General features: G+C 34.7%; 4 protein-coding genes across 6 annotated transcripts; 2 read left to right on the forward strand and 2 right to left on the reverse strand.

Moving 5' to 3' along the window:
• The first annotated feature begins 18 nt into the window (after positions 1–18).
• LOC107476811 (uncharacterized) lies at positions 19–2,529 on the forward strand. Of its 2 annotated transcripts, none has more exons than XM_016096721.2 (5): positions 19–409; positions 487–687; positions 808–1,018; positions 1,850–1,969; positions 2,065–2,529. In XM_016096721.2, the coding sequence occupies exons 1-5, from the start codon at positions 191–193 to the stop codon at positions 2,178–2,180; spliced, it is 867 nt and encodes a 288-aa protein (XP_015952207.1). In that variant the 5' UTR covers positions 19–190; the 3' UTR covers positions 2,181–2,529. The 2 variants fall into 2 exon arrangements, with proteins under 2 accessions (XP_015952207.1, XP_015952208.1); XM_016096722.2 differs by having other exon boundaries at positions 40–409; positions 490–687.
• Positions 2,530–16,170: 13,641 nt separating this feature from the next.
• On the reverse strand, positions 16,171–16,578 carry LOC107477078 (copper transporter 1). Its single transcript, XM_016097041.1, has one exon. It carries the CDS (start codon positions 16,576–16,578, stop codon positions 16,171–16,173), a length of 408 nt encoding a protein of 135 aa, XP_015952527.1.
• Positions 16,579–17,020: 442 nt separating this feature from the next.
• Positions 17,021–18,009, reverse strand: LOC107476809 (copper transporter 2). The gene has a single exon (XM_021137312.2). It carries the CDS (start codon positions 17,887–17,889, stop codon positions 17,446–17,448), a length of 444 nt encoding a protein of 147 aa, XP_020992971.1. The 5' UTR covers positions 17,890–18,009; the 3' UTR covers positions 17,021–17,445.
• Positions 18,010–20,013: 2,004 nt separating this feature from the next.
• Positions 20,014–22,493, forward strand: LOC107476808 (uncharacterized). 2 transcript variants are annotated; one of them, XM_016096718.3, is made up of 3 exons: positions 20,014–20,751; positions 21,923–22,049; positions 22,352–22,475. In XM_016096718.3, exons 1-3 carry the CDS (start codon positions 20,427–20,429, stop codon positions 22,353–22,355), a joined length of 456 nt encoding a protein of 151 aa, XP_015952204.1. In that variant the 5' UTR covers positions 20,014–20,426; the 3' UTR covers positions 22,356–22,475. The 2 variants fall into 2 exon arrangements, with proteins under 2 accessions (XP_015952204.1, XP_015952203.1); XM_016096717.3 differs by lacking the exon at positions 21,923–22,049 and having other exon boundaries at positions 22,352–22,493.
• The last annotated feature ends 58 nt before the right edge of the window (positions 22,494–22,551 follow it).

Consider the following 22,551-nt stretch of genomic DNA (forward strand, 5'->3'; position numbering starts at 1 on the left):
ATTACCAAGAAAGCAAATCTCTAAGCTAAGTCTCGGTAGTAATATTTGATGCCCCATAAAACGGAGTCACTTGCTTCCTTAAAACACACACACTCACTCTGTTTTCCATAAAACCCTTGCTACTAAGCATTAGCAAAAGGGTATAATGATAATCCTGATTGGAAATTGATGATAACTACTTTAGTTAAAGATGGGCGTTGACCTACACACATCATCAGCATCATCATCATCATCATCACTGCTACCTTACCGGTTCCTTCCTGAAAAGCAGGGGAAGGGCAATGAACAACCTCTTACTCTCTCATCACGTGATCATCACTACTTCCATTCATCTCTACAAATACCCAAACAAGTCCCAATTCCTCTGCCTAACATGGCACACCCCATTGACTCTTGGATTCTCGATTCGGTATTCTTCTACTCTCTACTACTAGCTCTTGTTAATTTCTTCCTTTTCATGAATGCTGAATATTATTATTATTGCAGCAGCAGCAGATGTGGGACTTAATGGGTTCATCATCTTCTTTGGAGAGCCCTACAGCCTCCTCTGGTGGGATCAGCCATGATTCTTCTTCCTTCGAAACAACAACCTACGACGTTCTCTCAATTCCCGACAACACCATCAAACTCTACCACCATCCCACTCATCATGCTGGATTAATCCAGGAACAAATTCGAGCTATTCAGGTAAATATATTCTATTCCATTGCAATAAAAAATGATGCATGTACATACATCAATTACTAATGAAAAATATTAGGTAACATATTTATTTATTAAGTTATATGAATGGTTGGGTTGGTGCAGTTGGGATTTGGTGAAGAAAAGAAGAAAATGATGCAAAAAGAGAAGAAGGTAGGGGCTATCGGAGTTGAAATTGGTAACGGAGTTAGAACGCGTGCAGCTCCGGAGGTATCAACGTTTGGGTCTGTTTCCGGTTCAAGAGGAGGTGGTTCTTCAGGGACCGGTGTTTTCTTGCCACGTCCCGCAACTACTCATTCATCACGGACCACACCTGGTATATTCATCTAACTAACTCTCAGATTTTTTAGTACTACTATACCCTTTTTTTAGCATCTATCACATTTTAGTTTTTTATTTTTTCACAATAATATCATGGGCTTCTGTCATCTCGTAACTTACACTTAACCCAAATGTCAACATTTAACAAAGTGATAGGCAAAAAAATAAAATAAAAAATAAAACATTTAAAATAAAAAATAAATTATGCAAAATTTATTAAATATTATTTATTTACCTTTTTTAGTAACTTAGGTACATAGATACTATAGCATTCACCTGTTAGCACAACTTTTGTTTTTTATTCTAAAGGCATTTAAGTATTTGTATTTCCCATGTGATAGGCCGATTTCGGTTCCTTGAAGATTTGTTGGCAGTATTTTCCTGTTTTTGTTTTTGGTTTGGGATCTTTTCTTAATGTTGATCCAATAATATTCTAATATTCTGGATAATGGTTTAAATTTTAAGCTACATAATCTTCTCTAATCCTATTATTCTATATAAAGCATATATATTTGTGTATATTGGGTTACACATTCTTCAGTTAACAGGATAATCAAACTTAGACAAATAATCAAATTTCTCTATTATAATATAATAAAACTCTTTTATAAAATATCAAACATAAATTTCTATAGGCAAGTGTAATTGATGACTAATTATGTTATATGATTGATTCTATAATAGCATTTCTTTAGGCTAAAGTAAAACAACAACATCAATTGAAAAAGGAGGGAAAAACAATGAATGTATGAGCAAAATTTGATATTATAGTACTATATACAGCATGACTTAATAATAACAGGATTGTGATATTATTTTTGGTCAGGTAAAGGTTGCTCCAATATTCTTATACCAGCTAGAGTGGTACAAGCTTTGCAACATCACTTTGAACAAATGGCTGTCACCTCTGGACCTAAAGCAGCTGCTGGCTTCCCTCCCCTGCATGGTAACACTTTTCATATCAATTAAATTATGAGAATAATACTAAATGACAGACAATATCCAATGTAATTTGATTTTGTATGTGTTTGTACTTTGTAGATGTTTTGGTGAGTAACAGGGACGGCATGTACTCACTGCAGAAGCGGCAATCACGGAAATCACAGCCAAATATGCAGCAGGGTGATATGATTCTGCCTCAAGAGTGGACCTATTGATATGATTCTGCATCCATTTCTCTCTGCTATGAGATTTTACATGTTCATAGTAATGATAATAATGATGATGGTGATCTTGGCAGTTTCTTGAAAAGGAATAAAGAACAAAATGATCTCCAGGGTCCCTACTATACCGATCTCATCACATGGAGAATAGTGTAGGATGATCAATACTAGTACTATTTAGCTAGCTAGCAATAATTATGGCTCAATTTGTTTTGGAATTAAGGGTGAATCAATAATAACATCTTGTATAATATGAGCCATGACGAGTCTCTTAGCTTATAGCTTAGAACTAAGCCTTAGCTTGATCAGAATTCAAAATTAATAATAAGGATGTCTTTTATAATCCTTTGCAATAATAATTCAGCTCTAGTTATGCCTTAATTACTCTGCTCTCTCTTGTATGTATTTTATGTTCAACGAAAATGCTATATGTATATAAAAATTCAGACTTCAAATCTGTTATTGATATATGTAAGCATTCAATAATATTTTTATATTTCAAAATATATACAGGTAGAAGATTTAATGGTTAATGTTTAGCGTATAGGTAATAATATGGTTGTATTTACAATCAAATGCGTGTCTATGATAGAATGCAAGGCACGTCAACCAAAAATGACAAACTAACTTGTCTTTTGTTTGACTAACTCCATATAGGACAAGAGAAGAAACGATCTAATAGACTATTTGAGCATTAGTATAAGAATAACTGTAACAAGAACAATTTGCAGTGCAAGTCACGAGTTTTGTCCCGTAGTAAGAAGAAATGTAGAATATTTTGTAATGGATGGCTCTATTTACGTAGAAAATAAGTAGGATTCTTTGCTGTTTGTGGTACAAAATAAAAGGATTTAGATTCCCTGACTTTTTCTTTCAAGCTGCATCCATGGCGAAATAAAGTAAAGATCATCTCTTAGTCCAACTCTTGATATGTCTCTTCTGTTGTTTCACACTTTCTTTCCTTCCTTGGCAATCCTATCTTACTCCCACTCTAGGTATATTAGCAAGTTATTAATTATATGCATATTTATAAAAGGAAAAGTCTAGGGCCAACAACTTTATTAAATTATGGTCAATATATAACTAGTAAAAAAAATGAATAATCTCACACTATTGGATGAAATCTCACACCATTAAAATCATCATTGATGATTACAAATCACAAAAATTACTGACCCTTAACACTTCTCTTTATAGAAGTCATGGGTAATAAACTTCATATTATTCAGCAATATTATTGTCGACCTGTACTTTTCTTTAGTATGGTATGTAGTATTTACTATATTCTCTTCTATGAATTTATCCTTTCAAAACCCACTTAAAAAAAAGATCCAAAAGAAGTCACTGAAAATACTAATCACATTTTTTGGTGGGCTTGTGAGCCCATATTCACTAGCCCTGTCCAAAAAAGTATGCAGCACATGTGGAGGAGGGCAATAAAGTTATGAGTAATTGTCCAAATCAGTCCCCGAGAATTTTAAAGACGGACATTTTAGTCCCCAAAGAAAATTAATACACAGATTAATCCTTTAAGATTTGTTCCGGCAGACAAATTAGTCCTCAGTCCAGTTTCCGGCGTGACTCATCAAGGGAGACTGCTGAGTTGGCACGTTCAGATGCACACGTGGCTCTTAACATGCACAGGTGTCTGTCATGGACAAATTGGTCCCCAGTATAAAAGGCAAAGTGACGTCGTTTTAGGGTTGGAGAAATGTAACGTTGCAAGGTGATAATGAAAGTCACGTTTCTTCTCCTCCCTTTCAACCCTTTTCACTGCAAAAAGACCCTAATCCTACAAATAGTCCCTGCACATTGGTGAAGAATGACGTCGTTTTGATGTTCTCTCCCAAACCTCTCGTTGCAAATAAATTTGAAATTCTTCATTTCTAAAACTGTGTAATCATAAGCTCCATTGTAAACCCTATTTCAGCTGCAATGGCGACAAGCAAAGGAAGCACTTCTTCATGGAGCCGCCGAAGAGGAAGACATGGTGGATCTAATGGTAATGGTCTCAAACACGCTGAAAACAGCAAAGTAGAAAAAGTTGAATTTTCGAAAGGGCAGCACCCAAAATGCCTGTGCGATTTGTATGCAATAATCTCCATTTCAAGGACTCCAGAGAATCCGGGTAGATTTTTTTTTGGATGCCCACTATATAAGGTAATCAATTTTAGGGATTTTACTAATTTATCTTGTTCTATGAATGGTAATGAATAATGTCGTTGTGTGATAAACAGAAAAAACTACCGCATTGCAAGTTCTTTGCATGGGTTGATCAATTATTTGACATCAATTTGGATTATGATTGTTTGGAGGATGTTGCAATAGATGGTTGTGAGACTGCTGGTCATGTTTTACATATGTTTGCTGCTAACATTGCTGGTTTGGAGCATAAAGTGATGGAATTGCAAAGTAGAGTTGATATGTTAGAAATTCATCAAAATGTAGTTTCAGAAATTGAGTGGAAGACGAGATGTTTTAATGTAGTGTTTGTTATTATCGTGTGTGCATTGTTGGTTTTGGTCATGGGAGTTGGAATTGCTTCTTTGTAACTGGTATATAAGCATTGATTCAGTTCAAGGTGTGAATCACATTTGTATTCTATTTTCTCTGTGAATTGAATCAAAGTTAGATGAAACAAAATATTTACAACATATTAGTGTTTATAGGTCTAACAAAAAGTTAAAAGGATGACCATTATAAAATCATTACAAAATCATAAGTATCTAAAATATTATTCAAACATAATTGCTTGAACAAATATGTTCTTTGTAGAAGTTGAAAACTAATTTTTAGCACTTTATCAATTCCCTTCTTTGGTTCACAAACAAGACTTATTTAACTTTGTTATGCTTTTTGGTAAAAGCTCCCCTGCCAACATGCCACAATCATCTTTCTCAGAGTATTTAATAGTTTCTTATACTAGCACAATCACAAAAGTGGGATGGTATGTTATTTGGCAAATAAAAAACATAATACCAAAGCAATTAGTAAATAACATAAGTGGTGTTTTCATAGATTTGTTCCCTGGATTTAGTTTATAAATTCATATACACAGTTGATGTGATATATCAAACTCTGAAGATAGTATGAAGAAAAATTAATAATAAAACAGCAGCAATACTTACAATACCAAATATGTTGCTCTAACAACTTTAAAACATAATAGCTACTTAAACCAGCAAAGACAACATTCATGCATACACCAGTCTAACCATGATTCAGAAACAAAAGAGAGTTTTGTCCGAAACAATCTCTCATCTAATGGAGCATTAACAGTATTTCAAGTTTTCTTCATAACCAAAAAAAGATTAAACTAAGACATCAAAATAGCCAAATCATTTGTCCTTAGTTTGCAGTTTTTCATCACTTCTTTCTCGGATGCTTGAAACCAGGATTTGGGATAAACTGGAATATCCTTGATGCAGTCCCCTCACTTGCAGCTGCAACAGTTTCTGCTGAGACTCCACGAGTGGTTCCAGGTGGTGGAATAGGAGGGGGTGTGCTAGAATGGATTGTTGCAGGATGATGAGGCCTAATGATAGGTTGCTTGGCCCTTGTACTTGGTAGATTAGATGTTCCATAGTTACCTGCAACTTGACACAATGTATTTGAGACAGTGCTCTGCAAGGATTAAATAAAGTAATGTTAGCATAACTATTGGACTAGCAGCACAAATGTGAATACTTAGTAATTCTTTCACTCACAACATTAGTCACGAAATCAGGTGAATTTGTTGCTACCTGAGTCGGAAGGGAATGCTCAACCACAGTCTAAAACAGGAAAAGAATACATACATAAAATAGTCCTTCAGCTATTTTAAAAATTCACAATATAGTCCAAAAGATTTTTAAAATACCCAGTGTAGTCCCTATTGAGTATTACTAATTCCTATTTAGTCCCTTCAAAAGATATGCAACAATATGCTTGGTCGTGATTACTACCTGCACTTGGGGTGCTGACTGAGAGATATGGATCTCTTCTGCTGGTTGGGTTGGGGTTCCAGAATTTGCTCCAATTTTTGTTGTTCTTTTGTTGGGATTAGTTGGTTTTCTAATTGTTGCTGCTGGAGGACCTTTGCAAGTCTTGAAATTGTGACCAGTTTCTCCACACTTGCTACACGTGACTCGAAATGTTTTCGTAACCTTATTGTTATCGGTTCTACTAGCTTCTTTCTCAGATTGATCTTTTCTCCTCCTCTTTACTGGTCGACCTACTGGCCTCTTTAGCTTTGGAGGAATTGGATTCAGGTAATTTGTTTTCTCCCAATACTCCTCAGAGTTAACAGGCTGGATGCAGTGTTGGTATGTCGCTAAAGCTGCTCCAATCTTTAGAAGTGGATGTACATATGTTTCAGGTCTATCACCCCTTCTAGCTATGGCAGCAAGTGCATGAACGCACGGAAGACCTACAAAGGACAAACTTTTAGCAACTAAAACACAACAATTTCGTAAATGAAAATAAATTGACAATATAGTACCAGTTAATTGCTAGGCATTACAGGTACATTTGTTCAGAGATAGATTAACAGATAGCTTCTTAGATCCCTGTTGGATCTCAAATATTCTCCTCTCATCGTCACCAACCCAAACTGGCTGCCAATATCTAACATCCTTCATATTGTCGTCAAGCCTTTTTTGCTGAGTAGGAGCCACTTTGGTGCCCACGTAGGTCTACAAAACTTGTTTGTATTTTGTCATTCTCCTCATAATATAGCACCGAAGCTCCTCACACATAGTCAAAATGGGTTTGGATCGATAGTTAACTATTTTTGCATTCCAAACCTCGCACATATTGTTGGTGAGGTTGTCACACTTGGGCCCGTGACTGAAGTGAGCTTTGGTCCAACAAGCTGGGTCAAACTTTGCAAGGTAGCTCCATGCATCTTCATTAATCCTTTTCAATTTCGTCATACTTGCTTGGAACTCGGCATCAGTGGTGCATTTAGCACATTCCCACACAACATTCTTAACTCTCTTGTCTTTGTATCAGTTTGTGAAGTTTTTTCATATATGCCTGACACAGTTCCGATGATGTGCGTGAGGCATCACCTCCTTTAACGCAGGCAATAAACCCTATCTCAGACCATCAAAAAAAAAACACAATTAACGGCAACTCAAATAAACTATTAAAACTAACCAGCAATTAAACTATAAAAAACTATATTAAAACCATATTAAAACTATACTGCTTGGTTACCATTTCTGACAGTCCAATTAGTCCAAAAGAGTTAGTTACCAAACAATGCACTTTTTATGTAAAACAGATGCATGTGTTATTACATTAAATAAAGTAGAATTTACATAAATTTGTGCACCATTTGATTTTAAATATTAAATTTATACTGATGTGAAAATGAGGGAATCAATCAAGTGGGTCACCATCAGGAGAGGAGGATAACAAATTGATGATATACATTATCGCATTGTTGAAAATAAAAAGAGTTCCTAAACTGGTTAAAATTGAAAATGACACTTGGAAAGCAAAAATATAAGGTTCTCAAAAATGGAAAGTGGAGAGTAATTAAAGGGGTCCAAGGAAGTTAATGTGAAGTATTATGATAAAGAAAAATTAAACTAACCAACAATTTAACTATAAATCAACTAAGAAATCAACTAACTAACAATTTAACTACATAAAACTAAGAAATCAACTAACCAGTAATTTAACTATAAATCAACTAAGAAATCAGCAGTTGAATCAACTAAGAAATCAACTAATTAACCAGCAATTTAACTATTTAGCAAAACTAGTCTATTTAGCAACCGAATGGAGATTATCCACCAGGATCCCAAGCTTCAGGCGCAAAGAGTGGCTGCTGTTAAGGTTAGCAATACAAGGATTTGTATTTCATTAAAATGTGGTGTCTCAAAATATACCTTCTCTCAATATTAAATATTAATGAATGATTGCCTGCTTCATGTTATATTCCAAAATGTGTGCCCAGAAAGAAATAAAAGTATGCATCAAGCGCATGTGTTACTTAACACTTGAGTATTGGCATAAGACTTCATTTCATGCTACGAGAAAATTGTCCAAGTACTTGATGCACAAGAGTTTTGGCACACTGAAGATTCGTTATAAATAATATTTTCTTTAATAATGGATGCAGAGAGCCAATTTAACTATTGCAGCAAGAAAGCATACTTCCAAGACTATGAAATCAGCAGTTGAATCAAGTAAGAAATCAGCAATTGAATCAACTAAGAAATCAAATAACCAGCAATTTAACTACATAAAACTAAGTAATCAACTAACCAGCAATTTAACTATATAAAACTAAGAAATTAGCAGTTAATCAACTAGAAAATCAACTAACCAGCAATTTAACTGCATAAAACTAAGAAATCAACTAACCAGCAATTTAACTGCATAAAACTAAGAAATCAACTAACCAGCAATTTAACTATATAAAACTAAGAAATTAGCAGTTTAATCAACTAAGAAATCAACTAACCAGCAATTTAACTGCATAAAACTAAGAAATCAACTAACCAAAAATTTAATCAACTAAAAAATCAAAAGTAACAAGAAAATAACTAACAGCTCTAATAACTTGGTAACTAACTAATAACTACACAATAAAACTAACCAGCAATTAAGCACAATAAAACTAACCGTTAACTTACTAAGGCAAAAGCAACTAAGAAATCAGCACAATAAAACTATCTTTTGTTGATCCGAAATAAAATTCCATCCATGAATATATTGATCCCCAAGATCTTCTTGCAACAATGTGAGGAACCATTTCCAACTTTCTTTAGTTTCGCTATCAACAACAGCAAATGCAATCACATAGAAGTGATTGTTCGCATCCTGACCTATAACAGATAGAAGTTGTCCCCCAAAGTAACCCTTTAAGAAGCAACCATCAAGTCCGATTAATTTTCTACACCCGGCCTTGAACCCCCTTTTACAAGCGTCTAGAGAAATATATAGCTTGTTGAACAATGGAAGGGACTGAAGCATCGGTGTCACATCTAGTATGGCTGAGCTCCCTGGGTTACTCTTATGGATCTCACACAAATAATCCCTCAACTTACTATATTGTGCTCTCTCATTACCGATCACCCGCTCTCTTGCTTCTTTGAGGGCCCTATACACCATTTTTCCATTAATGACAACATTGTAGTCGACTTTGATGTGCTCATAAGCCTCACTTAGAGTAATGTGAGGCTGAGTTCGTAGCCTCTTCTCCAACTTATTGGCTACCCATTTTTGATCAGCCATATTGCTTCCGAATTCTCTGGCATAGGTGTGTTGAGATATATAGGTCTTGATTTGGTAACTCTTCAGCTGATTGTTCCATGCACAATAAATTAGCCATGGACAAGGATTAAGTTTGACAGCACCAGCAGCCTCAACAGTAACAACTTTAACAGAATTAGTTTCAACAGTCACATTTGCAGCCTCTTCATTCACAGCTCCACCTTCCATAGTTCCCACATCATTGCCATCACCTCTCTGAACATTGTTTGCATCATTACTTTTCGGTTCTGCATTGTTGTTAGTAGATGCCTCATTGGTCCCCTTTGGCTTTCTTGGCTTTTTTATTCTCTCCAACCCATGCTCACAATCACATCTAACTCTCCTTTGATCATTTTTTATATACCTAATCTTCCTTCCCTCATAAATGACATGATCCTTCAGAGCAGTCTTGAATGATTCAATTGTGGCAAATTCCATCCCCAACTCAAAATACACCTCTCCAAATCCAGCAGCATCGTTAAATTGAGGAAATTCATACCTCTCTTTTTCATCTTCAGAACCATTTGGTGTCAGCAATGACTCTGATTCATACTCAAAGATTGGATCTTCTTCATCCACATTTTCTGCACTTTTTTCATCATCTTCACCAGAATTTGATTCCTCTGATCTTGGAATAGCAGCACCTCTTCCACCAAAATTTGCCCCAAAGGAGGTTGAGGCAGCACCCTTTTGTGCAGTATTTTTTTGGATCTTGAAAATTGGCCTTAGCACCAACAGGCCTAGAGAATTTTGGGCCTCCAGCACTAATAGGCCCAGGAGATTTTAGGCCTCTAGCACCAATTGGTCCATTATACTTTTCCTTGGCATATTTTTTGGTACCCACAGTTGGCCTAGAACTGGGTCCACCAGAATATCTATTATCAATTGTTGAAGCCTTCTTTTTTAACTAACCATCTTTAAACTCTTCTTTTCCACCACACTCTCTATTTTTTTGCCAACTTTCCTATTCTGTTTCTTCACAATCACACAGTCTGAGTCACTGCTATCGTCTTCAAATCCTTGGGGAGGTGGTTTGTATGGTTCATCTTCTGTCGTTTCATACCCATCATCACTGGAATCCTCTTCAACATCTGCATCAATATCTATGTCCATCTCAACATCCTCAACAGGAGTAACCATTATTCGGTGATCAAAATACAAATAAAACTCCTCCGTGTCCTTGTTCTTTAGTATATTCTCACGCAGCTGATTAATCTCAAGGTCTCCGTTTATAAGGTGCAACACATTCTCTAAGTCAGGTGCAGTAGGATCAAACCAGTACATAGCCTTATAATCCAAATAACCCAAACATTTGAACATAGTTTGCATGTCAAAGAAGCATATCAGATCAATATCCATCTTAGAAAATTTTTCAACTTTTCCCTCAATATATACAAGAACTCCCTTGTTATCCCTCACAAAATGTCCACCATGGTGAAAAATAGGAATCACAAATTCCTCCATCTACCTGTATGAATAGAAGAAACAAACCAAAAAAATATTCATAGAACATTAGCTCTATTGTCACAATTTTCTTAAAAGAAACAAACCAAAAAATTGTTCAGCAAATTTAGTAACTGTCAAAGAACATGCATGCAAAATCAGACACTTTGTACACATAGCATTGTGCTCTATACTGCAAGATATACTTCAAAATAATATATCAATTCTAACTACGAGAAACATAATCAAACAGAGTCTCACCTTCTTCAGTGTGAATCTTCAATGGTGATCACATCCACTTCAGTGCCTCTTCCTTGCGAATTGGTACTGATGCATCCAGGAGAGACGCCTCGCGAAGGGTAACGGAATACAAAGATGAAATTGAACAACAACCGTCACGATCGTAATGTTGGGAGATGAGGTGGGAGATGAGGTTGGGTTGTGATGAAGCAACGTGGAGAGGACTTTCTGTAAAAAGTAAAAACTGATAAGAAAAAATAGGATTAGGGTCTTTTTGCAGTGAAAAGGGTTGAAAGGGAGGAGAAGAAACGTGACTTTCATTATCACCTTGCAACGTTACATTTCTCCAACCCTAAAACGACGTCACTTTGCCTTTTATACTGGGGACCAATTTGTCCATGACAGACACCTGTGCATGTTAAGTGCCACGTGTGCGTCTGAACGTGCCAACTCAGCAGTCTCCCTTGATGAGTCACGCCGGAAACTGGACTGAGGACTAATTTGTCTGTCGGAACAAATCTTAAAGGATTAATCTGTGTATTAATTTTCTTTGGGGACTAAAATGTCCGTCTTTAAAATCCTCGGGGACTGATTTGGGTAATTACTCTAAAGTTATGAAAAAGTATATGGAATCAAGAGTAATTTTTTCTTTTGCTGCCTGATGTACTCTTTGAAAATGAATCTCACAGTTTTATAGTTTGCAATGTCTGTAAACCATGGCACTTTCTGAATGGCAAACAATTGCTCATCCGGAAAGGTTTCAGAGATCTCAGACATACCCTTGAGCCCGATTCTCCTTCCGACCAGTCTGAGGTGGAGGAGGAGGCTCAGCAGGCGGCAGAGGCCCCTACATATGTTTTCGATCTTAATTCTTATTGATAAAATATAAAATATTACAATTTTGGTTTCATGAAGTTTTGATTGATGAATTTAATGTTTTATGCTTCACATATACTTGACTAAATGTTAAAAAAAAATGAAAAACGGAGCAAAAGTGCAATTTTTGACCTGAATTTTTTTGTGCAGCCTTTAAATAATATTACCAAGGTTCTCTGAGCAAAAATCTGATTCAGAAGCTGAAAAAAGACTGCTGATGCTGTTGGATTCTGACCTCCCTGCACTCGAAATGGATTTTCTAGAGGTGAAAATCAATCACATAGCAAGAATGGTACACAAAGTTTAGAAAGCTCAAAAATATGTCGCTAGGTAAGCTTACCAACCAAAAATTAAACAAAACCACATTAATTTATATTAATAGTTAATTTTAAATTTTTTAAATTCAAAATTTAAAAAATTTAAAATTGATTAAGTACACCTAATTAAAACCTATAAAAACCTTCCTTTTCTCTCACATTAATCTACCCACCTCCAACAATCACACACACAGACCTCTCTCTCTCACTGTCAGACCCTCTCCGCCTCTCCACCGGGACCCACTCCTCTTCTATCACCGACATCTGGTTCATCGGATTCGCCACCATCAACAAAAATCGCTTCCCTTTCGTGAACCAGATGTGTTATCAGAACCGTCGTTGCAGTTGGAGTTGAACTTGAGCTCGATCCCTAAGGCGGCGGCGATTTCGAGGGCGGGAGGACAGCCAGAGAAGCCATGGAGGCGGTGGCGGGCGTGGAAGGAGGAGACGACGGAGGAACTATTAATATCACACGAGCTTTTGGAATTGCATGGTTCTAAATTAGTGTGTCACGATTGTCGTTGCAATCCAGGTGATCTTGATTGTTTGTCACAATTACTATTGTTTGTCGTGACCGGCTGCTTAACTGGAAGTGACAATTTGAAGAGAAAGTTTACTCAATCATTTTGCTTAGCTTCACAGAACAAAGAATACTATGTTTTGAATGATGTATTTAGATATGTTGATGAATACAACTCAATTAAGATTGAGTCTGTGCCAGTAAATGATGTTGCTAAAAGTGCCCAAGTTGATGGTTATTAGGTATCGTTTTGATGATTAAAGAGACTGCAAATTACATAATTACAGAAATATAAAAAAATATTCATTTAATATGAAAAAAACATCCTAATACTTAACAAAAGAAATATCTAGTTATATTTTAGCAAAACTAATTAAATATCTATAAATTTAAAAAAAATAAAATTCCTAAAAAATAGAAACATTCACATTTGCAATACAAAAAAATTCAAAAAGTATATAAAAGAACATTCATTTAGTATGAAAAAGAAACATTCTGATATTTAGCAAAAAAAATATCCATATATATTAACTCATAAAAATTTTAAATTCATCCAAAAATATTTGACTGATTTTTTACTAATATCCTTTTATTCTCTAACATTATTATAAAGTTATAAGTCAATGAAGGATAGAATGCGATTCTGATTTCTGAGTTGAGTTACGTTCTGAGCATATATTATTTCTTAATATGTGAATCATATAATTAAAAGGCAACCCGGATGTAAATTAATAGTAAAAATATGATTAACTATTATTATGGCATAGCTAGGGTTATCATTCTATGATTAAATAAAAATGACCATATTCATCATTCATCATCATCGATCATATGAAAGATGATGCCTTATTGGCCACCTCGTAGCTAGTCATGGAGAAGTTCTTGACCTGAATCATTGTGCAATATGCTCTCAATAATTGGAGTCGGGACATCTGAGGCTGCCGCTATTCATTAGCTAGTACACTGTTACTTTGTAATGTCATATATATCTAATAGATTTTATAATAAAGAGAATCCACTAACTAATCTAATCTGTTCTCTTCTTTTTTTTTTCTTTTTCTTAACCATAATTAAGATTATTGTCCATTATTATTTTATTTTGTAATGTCATATATATCTAATGAATTTTATAATAAAGACAATCTACTAATCATTTTATTTTTTTTCTTCCTTTTTTCTGAACTATAATTTAGATTAATAATCAAATTTATTTTTAAAAAATTACTTATTCTTTGAATTGGTCCTAAAAAAATTAAATTAGTCATATTAATTATTAAAAAATAAAATATAAATTAAATTATTAAGATATGCTATTTGTATATTAAAATCAGCTATCAAAGTCAGTCACCAGTATAAAATATATGTTCAAATATAAATACATATTAAAAATAAATTAAATTACACATGTATTTATACACAAATACATTAGTGACTGATTTTAGTGACTGATTCTAGTGTATAAATAACATTTTTGTAAATTATTAGTCATTTCATTAGTTAAATGATGACATGTCACAAAATAATTGACTCACCTATAAAAACTAATAACTTTTTTGAATAAATTACTATTTGTGCCCATAAAAGTTTAATACGCTGACAAATGTACCCATAAAAAAACAAAAATAACTTTGTACCCACAAAAGACAGATTTTTACACACAAATCTATCCAAACCCTAAAAAATTATTTAAAATGTCCAAACTGCCCTCTATTCCTCCACATCATCCCCCACAATAGGCTCAACCCTGAACCCGTTGGCTTGCTACCACCATAGCCATCAACATCATCACCACTTCCGCCGCCATTATACTCAACCCCATCTTCATCATCGTTGTCTTCAATTTCATGCACCTCAACAGCATCATCATCGTGCCCCTTGTCTTCATCTATCTCCTCTCCAGACTCATTCTCCTCTTCATCAATTATGAAAAAAAAATTCAAACTTTGAAAAAAATGAGGCACCCTACAAATCAGTAACACAAAAAATTCAAAGTGAAGGAGAAAAGGACCCGCGATTGAGGAACGCAGATATGAACGCTGTTGGTAATATTTATTTGTGAAATAAACGTTCTAATTTTTAACAGCATCTTTCTCTTTTTCTAAATACAATTATTCATTTAACCTAAGCAAATGAAGCACCCATCTTTGTACAGAAGAGAGAGAACAAAAACAACATAGAGACAGAAGACATGTCTGCTTTTGATACCTTCAGCGTCGACTCCGATCACCGCCAAAACCACGCCGACGAAGACAACTTCTCCGGATACAGCGGCTACTTCAGCTTCTCCCGCGGAAATGTCTCCGTCGTTGACCACACTTCTCCGTCTTCTTCACCAGACATCTTCAGATTTAGCGATCTGGATCCAAGTTACTCCCAGTCTCCCTTCGAACTGGTGCATGTAGCAGAAAATAGTAATGACAACGGCTACCACGACGACAGCGTTTTTGTCTCAGACGAACTAATGCTTCCAGCGCCTACAGAGATGAGATTGGAGAAAGGTTACGCCCTTCGTGAGTGGCGCCAGTGAGAAATGAGAAATGATGAAAAATTTTGAAAATTCGGAAGATTTAAAAAGTCTTAATAAGGATGGGGTTGTTGATGTTGACAATGAGAGGAGAAAGAAGCTGTTGAGGAAGAGGCAGAAACGTCGAGAAGGGAGAACGGTGGGTCGATGATGTTGATGGCTATGGTGGTAGCAAGAAATGAGAAGATGGGAAATAAAATTATAAATTAAAATTAGATTATATTTAAAGGATAAATTTGGACTTTTAAATAATTTTTTAAGGCTTGGATATATTTGTCTGTAAAAATCTATCTTTTATGGGTACAAAGTCACTTTCGTTTTTTTGTGAGTACATTTGTGAGCGTTTTAAATTTTTATGGGTACAAATGGTAATTTATTGTAACTTTTTTTCTTTTTAACTAAAAATAGTAATCAATTAAAAACACCTCTTGGCAGCTTTTGTTTAAGCAATTTGTAGAATATGGTCCTTAAAAAAAGCAATGCAGAGAGATCCAACAGGGTATACTGTGTAAATATTTTATTTTAGAAGGAAATACGAGGATGAAAACAAATCATTGCCGAAATACTTTTTGTACTGAAAATCGGTAAATCATTAGTTCGAGACCAAATATATGTTAGGATGAACGACCAAATTAAATAATGTATAGCTTGATGTGTTTATCATGTTTGGTGTATTAATACCTGTTTTTTCATCAATTAAAATGACATACAATGTTCCATCATTTGTTATTTTTGAAAATGTGAAGAAGATCGAACTTGTAATAATTATTTGATGAAGAAAAAAGAAAAGAAAAGAGCAGCATAGACCCTGACTAGTTAACAAGACATTGGAGGAAGATCATCATTTGGCGGTTTAGAAAAAGCCCTGCTACGGAACAAGAAGAAGCCAAGAGCGTGAGCGAGCACAGCGACCAAGAACACACCACCATTAAAAGACATGAGCGCCAGCATAACAAGGTAGGCCAAACCAACTCTAAGGAGGTACAGCAAGGTCTGAACCAGACCGGCAACAATGTTTCTGGAACCGGGTTTGGTGAAGCGTGTGTGGGAGAGCCACTCGACGAGGAAGGACATGATGAAGACAAAGAGCAGAGCGAGTGTGTACATCCAATACTGGCTGTCTCCAGGCCATTGGGCGAACAGAACCTCGGACTTTGTCCCCCAGAAGAATGTCATGTGCATGAAATGCTGCCGCTTGCCATCATGCATTTCCTCATGATCCATGATTATTTTGGATATTGCAATTCATAAGAAGCATGTAAGGAATTAATTAAATGAACCCTTTTATGGTTTTAGATTTGCTTTATGGGAGATTTGAAGGGGTATGCTAAGTTTACACGTTTTTTTGTTATGTGACAAATTATGTATATATATAGTAGGAGTAGTAGTATTACTCAGTGTTACGCAATGCAAATTACTTGTTTCATCTTTGATTAAAACCATGCAACAAATAATTTTATAGATAAGGGCCAAATATTAAGTAATTAATTGTGACCACCTTTTTCAATTCAGTTGGTTTTTATTAATTGTGTTGCATTGCATGAAGCTCACCGTTTATCATCTGTCTTTTCAAGAAACCCAAAGGCTGATACAAAGGTCAAAAACTATGAAAGGAGAAAAATGATAATGTTAAGAAATTAGTGATAAAATAAATATTAATGGACCATTGTCAATCCAACAAAATACTTGACTTATTAAAGAGAAAATCGTAGAACACCGGTAGATTTTGGGCTAGGGGGAATGTTGAGCCCATTAGAGTTGAGCATGCAGTGTGCACATACAGTGAATGACATTTGAGGGAAATTTGTTTTAAGGACGATGGGTCCAAACCGTAGACATTACATAACAATAAGAGTTTCTATCCATTATTACAACTATAAGACTGTACTATATGAGTGACCATGGGTAACCAAGTATACGTGAAATTTGATCTGGATCTGGATCTGGATCTTAATCCCCACCTACAATTCCATCTACCCAACACACAATTAAAATCACAAAAATAGTTCCAAGTTAATAATAATAAATGCTCTAATTATAGTTATTTCAACTAGGGAAATAAATAAAAACACTCCCAAAAAAAAAAAGTAATCAACAAGACATTGGCGGAAGATCATCATATCTCTTATCATTGTGTGGTTTAGCGAAAGCCCGGCTACCAAAGAAGAAGAAGCCGAGAGCGTGACCCAACACAGCCATCAAGAAGACACCGGCGTTGAACGACATGAGAGCAAGCATAACGAGGTATGCCAAACCAACTCTAAGGAGGTGTAACACGGTCTGACACAAACCGGCACTGAGCTTGTTGGAACCGGGTTTCATAAAGCGGGTGTGGGACAGCCACTCCACCAGGAAGGACATGACGAAAACAAAGAGCAGAGCGAGCGCGTACATGCCACGGCTGTCCCCGGGCCATTGGTCGAACAGAACCTCAGACTTTGTCCCCCAGAAGAATGTCATGTGCATGAAATGGCGGCGCTTCATCATCACCATGGTGGATGGCGGTGGTGCTGCCATGCCCATGTCATGATCCATGTTGTGGATGTGTTGGGTGCTGTGAAGGGTTTCTTTGTTGTAATAAGGTGGGGTGGCGTGGGGTGTAGTACAGTACTGTGTGGACCTATAAGGAAGGTGATTTGTTACTATTGTACTGCGTTACCGTTACAATGATAAATGACACGATTTTAATTCAATTGGGCCAAGCTGCGGTCCAATACAATCAATTATTTATAGTAAAATAAAAAAAAATTATTTATTCCCCAAAACGAACATATATGGAAAATGAATAATAAAGCAAGTCATAATTTGGTATAGGCACAAGCTCTAGTATTATTCATATTTGTATATACGTGTGAAGTTGGGATTTGATGCAACTAACAATGACAACAAAAAGCCACAATTGGAGAGAATCTGGCGTCATGGATATAATATCAATATATATGCATCAGCTATCTTTCCATATAGTATAAACTATAAATGCAGTTTTGATCTGCCGAGTAATTTTAGTAAGGATACATATGCCAATAGCTTTGCAATTTTGGCTTTTTATTCTATTTTCTCAATCTACCATTATTGCACTCTTATGTCATGGATTGATGGTTTCGCACTCGTATATATGGTTTCTCAATCTACCATTATTGGCGAGTATAGGATTTTTTATTTTAATAAATAAATTAATTATAATAATTACCGAAATAAATAATTTAAAATATATTTATCGAAATAAATATCTCTTATCTCGTTTACTGTGTAAAGGAGATAATTTTACATATATCTCGTTTACGCGTGGACGCGAAACGTATATATCTCGTTTATAGTGTAAACGAGATACATGTATTTCTTTTAAAAAAATTGAAAATAATAAAAAATATTAATATTATCAATAATCCAAATTTTTAGCATGCATTTAGTACATAAAAAAGTTAATAGAAGAGATTAAAATGAATTGTTTAATCAATTAGTATTTAAAAAGGTTGATGACATAGTAAGAAGAGAATTGAAAATGTTATTTCTCACGTTCTCTTCTACCGACCTTTTTATGTACTAATGTATAATTATATGCTAAAAATTTGAATTATTGATAATATTAATATTTTTTATTATTTTCAATTTTTTTAAATACATGTATCTCGTTTACACTCTAAACGAGATATACACATTTCGCGTCCACCCGTCTTATCTCGTTTATTTCAGTAAATATTTTTTAAATTATTTATTTCGATAATTATTATAATTTATTTATTAAAATAAAAAATCCCATGAATATATGTACTCGGAAAGATTCCTTTAATTCAATTTTAATACCATCATTTTTAAAATGTTAAAAATTATTTGTATATGATACATTTGTTGTATACTATACTTGAGTAAAATTTGTTACTCTTCAATAAAATATTTAGAACAGTTATACGTACTTGAGTAAAGTAAAAAAAGAAAAAACTTATTTGTTTAATTTTACCACATTTGATTTTGATTTTCCTACGAAACATTATAAACATTCTTGCATATTCTTAGAAATTTATGTTATAAAATTAAAATAAAAAAAATCTTAGAAACTATCAGTTTTTAATAAATTTTATCAGCATTTAATCAACATAAACATCAATTTTTTTTACAAATAAATTTTATTGATTTATAATTGTAAGTAGAGCATAAATTTTATTATTCATGTGCTCTCCAAATCAGATGGAATAATAAGCTGGATCTCGCATAATCCGTACTTGTTTTGCACAAATTGATTAGCTGGACTAGAGCATCTCTTAGGCCCTTATCGAGAAGCCCACGGGTTGATAGGAACAATTTTCATCCTCAATCTAATATTTATCAGTTCATAATTAACCATGTTTGAGGCTTATAATCAAATTATCATATACGATTGCAGGCGATGAGACGGTACGGTAATGTGTAATGTGATGCATGACTTAGCATCATATCGCCAGATATATATAATGGAAAGATTTTCACATATTCCATTTACTTTGCTGGAACATTGTTATACCATGTATTAAACAGCAGGTTATACTACGTGTACACCAAAATTAATAACTATCAGTATAAAATATATATTAAAATATAAATATATATTGACATATATTTATACACAAATATATTAGTAGCTAATTTTAATGATTGATTTTAATGACAAATAATAAAAGACTTTGTTGTAAGAAATTCACATGTACCAAACACATTCAAATGAACCCAGAACCATACCTATCTCTGCCCTGGCTTGTCCATTGATAGGCTCCCATAATAACAGCTGGCTAGCTTCCACGCTAACCATCAAACCACAGGAGACAGGAGTGCAAGGCTGATATTATAAACCTGGATTGCTGGGTGAAGACTGAAGAGAAGAGCAACACGTCTAGTCTCCACAGTGTTCTACATAGAAAGACTTCATGAGAAACTACCTATCAATCTGAACCTAATGTTTATCTTATTAAAAAATCAAACTCTTAATAGACAAGGTAAAGGCGTAAAGCAGCGTTTCAATAAAGTGCAATGGCGCATTACTTTTTCTGTTCCCTCCTTTTGATGTGTAGCGCATTATTTTCTTCTTTTTAAGTCCTCCCATGGCGCCATCTCCTCTCATCCCATCACAGTCTCGAAACTCCTCCCTCTTCTCCGCCTCCGGACAGCACCATCGCGGAGGCGCAGCCCTTTCCTCTCCCTCTCCCTTCGTCCTCCACGGCTCCACATACTCCCTCCCCAGCAGCACGCCATCTCCTCCACGCACAGCAGCAGCACGCACCAGACGCCTTCGTCCTCCACTCACAGCAAGACCTCCCTGCACTCAGCCACGCAGTGGCACAGCAGCAGGGTCGTCGTCCACGTATCAGCAGCCCCGTGTCGCCCTCCGTGCAGCGCAGTCCAGCCGCCGTGCCGTCCGCCACGCAGGTTTGTTCTTGATTTCCTTTCTTACTTTTCATTCTCTGTTCTTGTTATAAATTTGTTCTTGATTTTAATTATTGATTGTTGAACTTAATTTTAATTTTTTTTTCTTTGTTCACTGCTATTATTAATTTTTAATTTGTTCTTCATTTTAATTTGTTCTTGATTGTTGATTTAGGGTTCACTGCTGCTATTATTGATAATTTGATGACGTAATTCTGAATTTAATATCTCATATCATTATTTTCCGTGACGAATGTAGTATTTGAAATCTGGGTATTATTTAGGATAAGGTTTATTTTAATCTTTTGGGAAATTCTATTCATATCAAAATGTAATTAACTTTTAATGTAGTACTGTTTTTGCATTTTCACCGGATCACTTGAGTTAAAGAAAGAGCCATTAATGTAGGTATTTGCACTCTGAAGTATGGTGTTAATAACAGATTTTGTTCTAAAGTGGGTAGTCAATTCATAATTTGTCAATGGAAGATATAAATGTATAAAGTTGATAAGTGTATAATTTGTGCACTGCTAGAATAAGAAATGTTTAAGTGTTTTTATTTGTCATAGTTTGTTGTTATGATTCTAATTTTTAAATTCTGATTTAAAATTTTTCTTAAGCTGATTTTGGAGTTCACCAAAAATTGAACTCTTGACATTTCGGATCTAGAACTCTAATACCATGTCATGTAGTCAGTCATCCCAAAAACACTAACGGTCATATCTCTAATACTTCCTAAACCTCCATTATACACATTGTACGCTTAGGCCATTGGCTCCCTATACTTTCTCTTTTTTAATTATGTTTTTAAATTCAGTTTATTGGTCACAATTTGTTGTCTTAATTCTGATTTTAATCGTCACAAAAAAAAAAATTCTGATTTTAATCTGATTATTTGTTACTTGCTGATTTTTGTTAGGATTATTTGCTCTTGGCTCGGGTTGTTTAATTTCATTGTTTTTGTTCTTGCTGACTTTTAATCTGATTATTTGTTCCGTGCTTAGTTATTGTTATTATTTTTTGTTCTTGCTTCTGTTTTTTCAATCTGATTTATATTTTTTCAACTAACTAAAAATAATTGAACATAATCTGTTTATATTTATGAGTTTCACCTATTTGAAAGCTGCAAAACTCTGGATTGTGGTTTTTTCTGTCTCACACTTTGTTATTTTAGGTGGTCAATATTATTGTCCTTCATCTCTTTTTGACCCTGATCTTGGAGAATTGAAAGTTTTTGTCCTTGTCTCAAAGATTCCAAATTTATTTTTGGGTGTAGTTGAAGTGGAAAGAAGAATTAAAAGGTAATATATCTGTTGGGGGTCTCATTTCTCACCAGTCATTTTTTTCAGTTCTAGGATCAGATTCTAATACCATTTTGTTCCTTTGGTATCTGTCTATCTGAACCAGTTATCTTATTAGAATTTTAATTATTCTTCATTTAAACATTAGTATATTTCCTTTCCTCAATTACAAATATTATAATGTTTGTTCTCTTTGCTTAATAAGCATAACGATCAAGTGCATCAGCAATGAGTTTTAATAACAATCATTGAATACCATGCTTTGTAATTGTCTTTTTTGGTGATGCTTGATTCACTCACAGGTGAGAGTTTGACGAATCCAATGGATAGCAATAGTATAAACAGTGAAGATCTGACAGAAATTGAGAATTCCAACAGAGAGGACCCTGAACAGCCTCAGATTGAGGGTGAGGAGCTGAATAGGATAGCTCCATGAGAAAAGCAAATCACAGTCCGGGGAATAATAGCTAGCTTACTGATCAAAACAATTTACAGTGTCATA

Source organism: Arachis duranensis, chromosome 3 (genome assembly GCF_000817695.3).
Source record: "Arachis duranensis cultivar V14167 chromosome 3, aradu.V14167.gnm2.J7QH, whole genome shotgun sequence".
In the NCBI taxonomy this organism is placed as follows: domain Eukaryota; kingdom Viridiplantae; phylum Streptophyta; class Magnoliopsida; order Fabales; family Fabaceae; genus Arachis; species Arachis duranensis.